This window comes from Falco naumanni, chromosome 1 (genome assembly GCF_017639655.2).
Source record: "Falco naumanni isolate bFalNau1 chromosome 1, bFalNau1.pat, whole genome shotgun sequence".
Taxonomy (NCBI): domain Eukaryota; kingdom Metazoa; phylum Chordata; class Aves; order Falconiformes; family Falconidae; genus Falco; species Falco naumanni.
This window is the reverse complement of record NC_054054.1, coordinates 71,578,424-71,589,269: the sequence shown is the minus strand read 5'-3', so window position 1 is coordinate 71,589,269 and position 10,846 is coordinate 71,578,424. Positions and strand designations below refer to the sequence as shown.

The window sequence follows — 10,846 nt, the reverse complement described above, 5'->3', positions numbered from 1 at the left end:
CGCCGCGCACGCTCCCCGCCGCTGCCAGCGGTCGGGCCGGCGCCCCTCGCTCCCCCAGCGCCATGCTGCCCCCGCGGCCCGGCGGGCGGCCCCACCCCGGCCCTAACAAAGGAGGCCCGGGGCCGCGGCGAGGGGCGGGAGCCGCTGCTCTCCGCGGGGACCCGCCCCTCGGCTCCCTCCTTCCCAGCCGGGGGCGCTGCCGCCGGCCCCGCACCGCCTCCGCCCTCCGTAGCTGCCCGCCCTTCCCCGGCGGCAGCGGCAGGGTGCCGCCGGGCGGGCGGGGTGTCTCCTAAGCGGCCTTGCCCGGATGTGCTACCCTGACTCATAGCCGCGCCGCACGCAGGCTCCGCGCCGCTGCCGCGCCCGCCCCGCGCTCACGCCTCCCGCGCCTCTCTCCGCGCCCGCGGAGAGGCGGCGGCTGCAGCAGCGGCAGGAGGGGAAGGAGGAGGAGGCCGCGGCGGCACCATGGGTAAGTCGCCCCAGCACCACGCCGTGCAGCCCCCCTGCCGCCGCCCCTCTGCCCCTGGAGGCCGCCGCCCGCTCGTCGCCGGTGGGTGGGGAGAGGCGGCTGGCCCAACTTCCCCGTCGGCCGCCTGCCGCCGCGCCTCAGCCTGGGGGGCAGCGGGGTCCGCCGAGCCCCCGGCGCCGCCGCGGCCACCGGCCGGCCCCTGGCCCTGCAGCGCAAAGTTTCCGCGGCTCCTGCGCCGCCGCCTGCCGGCTCGGCCCGGCCCGGCGGCTCAGCCCGGGGTGCCCGCCCGGGCGGATTAGGGGCAGGATCGGTTCTCCGGGTGCGAAGGGGGCTTCGGGGCAAGGAGTTATATAAGGCACCCCCGGACGCGCTCCCAGTTACCGTTTGCATAATGGAGACGGTTGGGGCAGTGATTATAAAATAATCTCCCTTCGCCGCTCGTGGAAGACACAAGGATCCTCGTATTTCTCCGGCTTTTAGGAAGGCGTTACTCGTGCCTACAGATGCAGCCATATTACCTCTGCCTTTTTTTTTTTTTTTTTTTTGGTCTTAAGACTGTAAATTAAGTAGTTTCACGCTGGCTGCTGCTTGCACGGAGCTTCCAGCAAATGCCATGTGAATCTAAGTAGTACAGTATTTGATTTTTCTTTACAGAGCGCTCAGTGAATTTCTTTTGCCTCCTCCACCTCATCCTCTTGCACGAACTACAGCTCTGCTGGTATTAAACAGCCACCATAAAACAGATTTCCCAGAAATCTGGCTGTAACGCAGATCCCAGGTATGGGTAGGGAGCGCCCACGTTGAGCTGCCAAAGACCCAGCCAGTCTGCCAGGTGTGATGGTGAGACAGAGGGTGCAGATCCGGAGGGTAGGGAGCTGTGGCTCACAACCAGGGTGAGGAGGTGGTGGTTCCCGAGTTGGGCTCAGGGGTTTGACATCAGCACTTCCTGCAGCCTTAGGTAAATCAGTAGTTTCTTTGCAGATCACATGCATCTTTCACTTTTAACTAGAAGTTTCCATGGAAAGAAGCAGTTGCAATGCCTCAGTTTTTCTGGTTATGAGATGGGGGTAGATACTTATTTAACTCCTTTAAAGCAATGGAGAACCTTTGGAGAATGGTTCAAATTAGAAGCTGTCAGGGTCAGGCGTGAGGAGTGTCGGGTTTCATCCTAGGTAAACTCTTTTCTTGTGCCTTGCCTTTTTAACCCGCATGAATTTAGTTTGGGTATGTTTCCTGTCTCCTCCAGTCACTAAGTAGGACTATGAATCTCATCGTTCTGTTTAAAGTCTGCTTGTTGGTAACTCTGTTTTGGCTTCCAAAAAAGAAACAACTTAAGGGCATCACTTAAAACCTGTTCAGAAAAGCTGGTGCAGAATGAGCACAGCGCTCCTTTTTAGAGGAGTCTATGCTTCAGTTGCAGGCAGGTTCGTAAACAGCTTGAAAATCTGCTACAGCTTGCTGCATAAGTAAGGGTAGTTATAATTATTTTTAGGAAGACTGAAATAATTTTTCTGTGAATCTATCAGCACCTATCCATAATTGCCCAGAGAGATTGCATGTGAAAATAGAGGAGCCTTCCCCACCCCAACTTCTTCAAGTATCAGGGTCTGATTCCACTGTCTTTAAAATCAAGGCAAACCGTAAGTAGCCTCTGCAGCAGATCTTGTTGTGAGTGGCAAAGACTGAAATCAGTTTCACCTTGGCTCGCAATCTAATAATGACTTTCCATGCGAGACTTATGTTTAGGCTCATACAATCAATGCACTACCTTCCCTCATTCAGCTTATAGTATTCTTTTTGGTAATGCATTACATAAAAGCTGAAAATCCTTAGAATTAAATCAAGGATGAATTTGTTCTTCCTGTAGCTTTTATATCTTTCCCTAATTTGGGCTCAATAAGCTAGCATTTGTGGCAGAGAGAGCACGAATGTCTTAAGGTTAAACATATGATCTATTCTGTATTTATGAAGCTTGGTATGATATTAAGTGGTTTGTATACTGATGATATAAAATGGAAGCCCAAGTAGGTATATTCTAACTCCAATTAAAATATTTCTATTGTTAAAAATACTGGTTATGTATACGTGGATCTGCTTTTTCTTGACTGTGTAGAAATACTTCTGCTGCCACTCTGATTCCAAGTGTGTATTCCTCTGAAGATATTATGGCTGTTGTTTCCTCCTAGAGGATACTGATTTGCTCTCATTAATATCAGTTCTTTCCAAAATTACCATTTGTGTTGCTTGCATTTATTCGAAGTTCTGTCTGAGTACAGTTTAAACAATATTCAACGTTTGGTGCTGAGAAGCAAGTTGCCGTAAGTCCTTCTGGCGGTAGAGCACTTTGAATACTTGAGATGACATGTGCACCACCAGTACTTTACTTCTGTTTTTATAAGAACAATTACAGGGTTTTACTTTTCAGTTACTAATGTAATACTTCGGTTTCACAATGAATAGCGGGTTTCCAGAGTCAGTTCTTGTTATTTAACCTTGAAAAACACAAGTGGTATACTTGTGCAAACACACTATATCTAAGAAAATCTTTCTATTTTAGAGCAGTGTCCTGTGGTGGTTATTGTAAGCAGGCTGCAGTTATTTTACAAACGTAAATTAGTAAAATAAAAATCAGGAACTTGGTTACATGTTGACCACTCAACAGTAATCCTTTGGCCCCAAAAGATGGAGAAACACCACTTATGAGAGTTTGTATGCGGAATGCAAATACAGATGACAATTTTTTTTTTTTAATGAGACTTAACAAGTGTCGTTATGGTCTGTAATAGGGAAAGCTTATAGAAGTATTCTTCCATTTTGAGACTATTGGTTTTGTTAGCAGAAAATGGAAGGCAGCCTCTGCTCTGATGAAGCTTAATACATGCTTAGGCGCTTTGTTGGGCAGCAAACTGTGAAAGCAACCTGCTAAACTCTTTTTACAATACCTAGCCGTAATGGCATGATGACAAGATATAGAAAGCACACAGGCTGCGATGTAGTTGGATTTAAATGCTGTCCATTTAGCTACATTGTTGTCAGAACAAAGATTTGTATTGCCTCTGTCTTCCCAATATACTCTTGTTTTCTCTCCCAGATTCCCTGAAGAATTACCATGTGCAACTATGTATCGAGTTTTGGGGTCAGCCTGAGGGTTGTCACACACCAAATCCAAAGTGAACCACAGGTCAGGGTGTAACAAGCCACTCTCTGTCTTCAGGATGTGAGTTCACAAAATAAAGGAGGCAGGAAGGTGTGAAGCTTCAGGCGTGCTTGTGTGTAATACTGTTTTCAGGAAGACAGGGATAGTTCTCCCTGCTTTTTAGTTAAAAATGTAATCACTAGCTTCAGACATGAGAGGAATGAAAGCTAATGAAAGTCTTCCATCTTGAGAGATTTCCTGTTAGTTTTGTTATAAAAGATGCAAGTCAGACTAATAAGTTGCTTGGAAAAGGGATCTATCCATTGCACAAAAAGATAATTTTTAATTCTTTTAAAATTTTTGCTAAAACAGACTTCTTACACCACCAGTGTATTAGTTCTAGCCAGCCCAAATATTTCAGTTTAAGCCAGTATAAAATATTGTATTAGCATTTCCTAAAAACAAGACTGATTTTTGGTGAAAGTCTTGTGTTTAAAAAACAAACATGGGGAAGACTGGTTTTAGACTGCATCTCTTTTGCTTCAGTAATGTTCCTCGAAGTATGCCTCTGAAGCAGCCAGAGAGGTTAGGTTAGTTTGACTGACCTTCCTTAATGAATAACTGTTCCTGTGTTCAGGCCAATATTTGTGATCTTTTGTTATTACGTGAGACTGAAATGAAGCAGTTCTGTCTTTAGCTTTAGGTTAAAGGCTTCATTCGCAAGTAGGTTTCCTGAGAGCAGAATATTCGGAGGTAGTGTCAGAAGTCTGTGAGGAACATCTGGCTTTCTGTAGCATCAAACTGAAAGTGGAAAGAGAAAGGGCAAGAGAACAGCTGAAACCTGAAGGAAACAAAGCGGTAACAATGGAAATGAGAAAGCTACCAAGACAAGAGACAAGAATAGAAGGGAACAAAAATCCCTTAAGGGAAATGCATAGAGGGAGAGAAATACTAGAAGCAGAGGAAAGGCGGGCGTAATAGATGGATGAATGGAACAACAGAGGACAGAAATAGGAGAAAGAAATGAGGATCTTGACACTCTGTTCCCCTCCCATCTCTCCCCCCACCCCCACCCCCAAAAAAAAAAAAGTTAAGAAAATAGTTGTGGTATAAATGTAAATAAAATCAGATAATTTTTACCCTCTTTTTTTGTAGCACCATTTAGCTGCTGCTGACAGCCCTTGAGAAGACCCATTATAATTTTCCGTGTTCTTCAAGTAAAGCAGATTTGTTTCTGGGAGTTCTGAGAATTTAATTATTTATAAATATGTTAAAAAAATAACATAACCTACAATTGGTTCAATAAAAGGAAAAATTATGTCATCACCGTTTGATGGAAAGCAGTGGAGATTCATGTATGGCATCTGTCAAGGAGGTTGGTTGTTATCCCTTCTTAACTCTGTGGCAGGATGTAGTTGATGTTTTAGCATAACAAAGGGACATTAAACAGTGACCTAGTTACTGATGTAAGAGAAACTCCATTTTCCAGTGTTGACTAGTCCACCTGGGTCTGTTCACATGCTGTGTGTTCAAGAAAACGAGCATCCCTGCTGTCTTGATATACTGTGGAGGCATCACATTTCCAATTCTAACTTCTTTCCAGATTAAAATAATTAGGAACTATGTCTAAACTTCTGGAAATTAGGAGTCTTAAAATGTCAATACATGTTCTTCAGCTAATGGAGAAATTTTTTTAATGACAGTTTGAATTTTAATTAGACAAGGAGCTTTTCCTAGTAAGGGATTTTATAAGTAGAGCTTTCACTGCGAGGACAATCTCCCAGGGCCTCTTTTTGTTAGATATGATGTAGAAAATTGTTTCTGTTTACAAATTTTAATGTAATGGCAAGCAAATGAAATTGTTCTGGTAGAGTAAAATAATAGTTAAAAGTCATGAACTTCTGAATGGTGAAGTTCCTTTTAGTGAAAAAAAAAAAAATAGCTGTACTAGAATTTGTGTGTGCTCTAGATATGCCTAATACAATTTGTAAACTCTGAAATAAATGACTGTGGTTTAAGGAGCCTCAAAGCTGTGCACACAGCCTGACAACATTTGTTCAGCCTAAGAGTTGCATGGTTCTTGTTCAGAGAGTTTTAAGTTGTGCAGAAACTCTGGTGATCTCACTGTGTTCTTAAGCTCTAGTTCAAGTAGGTTATGAAGTCGGCAGATATCCAGAAGAATTTTTCAAATCTATAAACCAGATAATTGCTGTTCATTTAGCTCCAGATAGAGGACAGAATTTAGTGCAGGATGCTTTGGGACCTGTGAATAAATACAGCATACCTTAGCTGTACAAGTATAAGCATGTGTTGGCAAGGCATATGTCTTGGAAGTATCTCTGACTTGAAATACTTTCAGATACATCTTTTTCACAAATTCTGATAAGAAATGTCAGGGAATAAATGTATGTGTGTCTGAAGAGGTTGGAATTCAAAATATGCATAAATTGAGACAATGCAGATGCCTGTACAAAGTTGTGTTAAAATTTGCAGTATAAAACAAGTGAAGTGCTTCATTTCATGTTTCCCATTTCTAGTTTAGACACAAACATCATACAAAAATCAAATTTACACATTTAAAAATCCGGGGGAGGGGGACAGAAATCACACTTTTGCAAAGGAAATACTTTAAGTTATCCATTTCAATATTAGGTTCCATTTTCCTCACATTTCACAGCTCTTACAAGCTTCCTGCTTCCTAGTCATGTGTTGTAGGGACATCTTAGACATAAGTCAATTTTGAGCTTTTATTTTAAAACACTAAGCTATTCATTGTGTTAGTGATAGCTCAGGGAGATTAATGAAAGTTAATCAGTGTTGTTTAAGTTCATCAGCTGGTTCCATCCACTGATACTTGCCAGGCACAGACAAAAAGGTGGGAGAAATAAGCAAAATTTTTCTATACCTTTAATTTTTTTGTTGACCCCTCCAATCAGTCAACTTAGATTTGACAAGTCATTTCAGTATCTGATTAAATCCAGTTAAGCAGGTGCTTAAATTCCCATGGTGAACAGCAGCCTTTCTTTCAGGCTTACTGCTGGTGCTCTGGAAATGTGGACTCCCAAGTCTGCTTGGGAGTACGACTGGACAGAGAGACAGAGACTGAGTGAGAAGTCTGATTCATGGAGGAGAGCAGCTAAGCGGTATAGGATAGATGACGTGATGAGGATTGAACTAAACCTTGGAGAAATTTGTCAGGGCTACCAATGAGCCTGCGGGGAACAGGCCAGTGCTTGGGAGACCAGGGGAGGTGACAGCTCAGCGTCTCCTGGTATTCTTGAGTTTGCATATTTAGTCAGCCACCTGTGCATTTCTATGGCCTTCCCGATGTCCCAGTACGGGAGCATCAGGGCACACAACCTGCAGTTGAAAGCCCTATCCTTATTTCATTCTTCACCTTTCAGTAAATGTCTTTACCTCTGGAATACACCAGTCCAGAAACCCCCAGATATTACAGAATTCTCATCCTACTCTCATCTTGTCTTCCATACAGTAGAGGTCTACAGTTGGAAGAGAATTCTGTCATACCTAGCACTTTACAAGTTCTGTTCTACCCCTTTTGCCCTTGATTATACCTAGGCTGGAAACTAAAGTTGCATGGTACCATATGGATTAATTCTGTGACAGCATTTTTGTGGAAGGAAGCTGAAAGTTCTGCTAGCTTAGCTATTTGACTTAAATATCAAAAATGCTAAAACATGGCCTGCAAGCCTTTATGGTCTCTAGGGTGAGTGGGGTGACTGTGGAGGTCTGTGAGTTGCTGAGAGTGGCCTGCTCTGGCAGCTAGGAACTCCTCTTGGGAGCATATTTAGAAACACTTCCCATCTTTGATGTTGGACATGACAGTCCAGTGACTTAAATTAACGGGACTATTTTAACATTTCTAGCCTTAAATACAACCTTATAAGTACATGTCAGTATTTACAGGGCCAGTAGTGTACCTGGTCCCTTCTCTAGCCTTGCTGAGTTTATTCCCATATCCCTTGTCTATGGAGAAACCCCATCATGCTCGCAGTCTATATAGCACCCAGTACCCTGCAGGCATAACTTGAGTTCAGTACTGCCAAATAGCTACTTGTGCTACATGAAGGCTTTGGAACAATTTCCTTAAATCAAAATGCTGTTCTATCTTGACAGCAGGAACAAAGCATGGGAAGAGAAAAGGGTTTTAAAACCAAAGCAGGACTGTACACATCTTTCTTATCTAAATCTTCCCTGTCCACAGAATGTTTAACTTACCTCCTGGGCCTCTGGAGGAACTGACTGAAGTCAGTCTTCTAAGTCTGGTGTACTTGGTAATAGCAGCATCTTCATATCTCTGATAGCTTTGTTCAGCAATCTTCTGATGTGCACACTGAAAGTCACTGGATTGCTGGTCATGTTAGGACCCTGTTGTACAAATACCTAAGACACCCCTCCTGAACTTCAGTGAGAAATTTAGGAGGAAATGCAGTGAGTGAACGTGACCATCAAGAGGTGTGGTAGCAGCAATGAACAGGTATTTCCACACTTTTCTCTTCACACACCCCCGACCCCTTTTCCCCTAAGTAACTAGCAGACATTATTTTTCCTCAGTCCTCTCCCATGCTTATGTGTTGAACTGATTTTAGGATCAGGATGCAGTTCAGGGGGTGGCAAAGGAAGGCCAGCCACAACAGAACACTAGTCTGTGAGCACATTCATTGTAGAATTGTCTGGTATGATTAAAATCCATTAATATGCTTTATACAAATACATTTGCTATCATCCTGCAGAACCTGTTGGGCAGTCCCCGTTCTTACCTGGTTTTCCACAAAGCTCAGGCAGAATATACAGACATGCTGGCTTCTGCCATATGGAATTAGGGGAAAAGCAGGGAAATGTTGGCAATTGAGGGAAAGAGATGGAATGTGTACATAAGGAATTGCTGACAGGAACCAAGCAGTTTCAGGAGGATGGTTTCTGTTGTTGTGTTGTGGGGTTTTTTTGTTGTTGTTTTTTGTTATTATTTTATTTAAACCTTTGCAATAATAATTCCATCACCCATTTGTGGCAAGATAGCGCTTCAGTCCAATCACAGATACTAATCAATACTTATACATGCAGCAGTGCCCAAAATACAGTGTGCGTTTTCCAGACGAAAAGCACACTTCTGTATCTGATGTTACAGTGTACTTATTTTCTTTGTCTCATCTATTTTACCAAAGAATCCTTTCATAAGCTTCACACACTCTTCCACGGCCTTCCTGTTCCTTCAAGGCTTCTTTATTTCATTCCCCAGGTTTCTGTGAAGTCTTCCTCCTCTCTACCTCCTCCAGTTATCTGTTCATTTGTGTCTTTCTTCCTATCTCCCACTCTCTTTTCTCCTCTGGGTCTATCTTTATTAATTAAATATCTAACAGCTTCTTCCGTCATCTGTGCTTTCTACTATCTTTGTTAGGGAAAGAATTGAAAAACTGGTGCTCCGCTTTCTAATTTCAAGAACTTAAGTGATTATTTTTTTTCTCTTCTCTTTAGTTAAATATGAGTTATTTATAACCAGTTTAAAATCATGCTTCAGTTTTTTCTAATGTACGGTAAGTGAGAATATATGAAAGAATGTATCTTGTAGGAAAGAAATTAGGCAGAACTGGGCCCTATTCATGTAAATGCTATTTATGCAGCATTCTTGTACCCACACAAAGCCCACACTGAGTACTGCTGAAGTCATTGGGATCCTGCTTTTTCTGACTCAGCTGTAGTAGAGTTTAAACTGCTCTGTTTTGGTGAAACCATGTAAAAAGACATGCATCACCCCATCCGTTCAAGACATAGTAATGTTGACTTTCCAGTTTTACAACTGGGGGAAAATGGCAGACACTGGACCGATTTTGACAATCTGTTAAAATGGCTTTTATTCATAGGTATGGTGCTATACTAACATGTAGCATCTGAAGGAACTTGCCAAATGAAGAAAGAGCCATGTCGTATGATAAAGAAAATAATTTGTTGAACTTGGCTTTTCTTAAAAATTTATAGAATTGTCATTTATGTAGTATGTTTTATCAATGAGGAAACAAACTGAACATGGAACATCTTCCAGTGAAAGGAATAGTAAGCATGGTGTCTTAAGCTATTAATATACATATGTTCTAGCTTGTAGAAGCATAGGGGAAAAAGAAAAACTAAGTTTTCAGAAATCTGTTTCAGAAACTGACTTTGTAGCCATTAGGTGATGGCTTTTGGTGCTTTCTGATATTTCCAGCAAATGTTAGGAATTCCTCTTTGCAAGACTGCTACACATAATGCTTCTGATGACGCATATATTTTGAGTGTGGACACTTAATGCTCTGAAGGCAAGAATGATGGAGAGAAACAAAAAGCAATTCAGTACACTTCTTCAGAATACATCTTCATCCCAGAAATGATCTGAAGTGCTTGTTTATCTTTATGAAGGCCATAACTTCCGAGGAGGGTGAAGGCATCGCAGTTCTTTTTTTGGCTGTGGAGGGCAAGGTAGAATTTAAGACTTCCTATGCAGTCTCTGGAAGAGACTGGAAGAGTTCTCTTGTGAACATAGAATTTGAGTTCGGTACATGTACCCAGTTCAAAACAGATGGCTGGAGAGAGAAATGCCCTAGATAATCAGCACTTCATATTAGCAAGGGGTGGCCTGTTTTACTTTTTCTTTAAATTGATATTAAATGGGCTTTCCAATAAAAAGCAACAGCTGTAGACTACTGGATTGTTTTTAGCCTGCTTAGCTCTTTCAGTTCTGAACAGTTTACTGTACTTCAGTGATCACAACAGCAAGGAGTCACTTGGAAGCCAGCATACTTAGCAACTATTTAAACTAAATTGCTTTCTTTTCTAAAATCAGAAACGGTCATCAACAAAACAAGCATATTTGGCTGTACATAAAGAACTTACTGGATTTTTTTGAAAGCTGTTTAATAGGCACATTTTACAAAACGACTTAATCATTGGCAAGTTTTTTGAAACATAGGCTTTTCTGTTTGACCCTTTTTATGCCTTAAAAATAAATAATGAGCCTATTAATTTTTTTCCCGTTACCAGAAATTTATTTCTTACAATCAGAAATATGCCGAGGAGCCTGTTTGCAGGTTAAGATTAGACTGTCTTTGAGCAAAGATGTAACTATGAGACCAAGGATTAGATATCAAACTTTAAAATTCAGGAATTCTTGCAAGTTTCTGATTTTTATTTTTTTTTAAAATCCTTCTTTCTTCTCCCCAGATTCATGTAGTTCTTGCAGAAGCAGC

The 10,846-nt window shown here is 42.2% G+C and overlaps 1 protein-coding gene across 2 annotated transcripts in view; it reads left to right on the top strand.

The window, feature by feature from the left end:
- Window positions 1-219: 219 nt before the first annotated feature.
- RAP1GDS1 (Rap1 GTPase-GDP dissociation stimulator 1) overlaps window positions 220-10,846 on the top strand; it is a 101,500-nt gene continuing 90,873 nt past the window's right edge. The window contains exon 1 of one of the 2 annotated variants that reach the window (XM_040598850.1): window positions 220-469. In XM_040598850.1, coding sequence (XP_040454784.1) covers window positions 466-469 — 4 coding nt within the window. In that variant the 5' untranslated portion in view covers window positions 220-465. The remainder of the gene's footprint in view (window positions 470-10,846) is intronic. The other variant, XM_040598858.1, reaches the window with a different exon arrangement.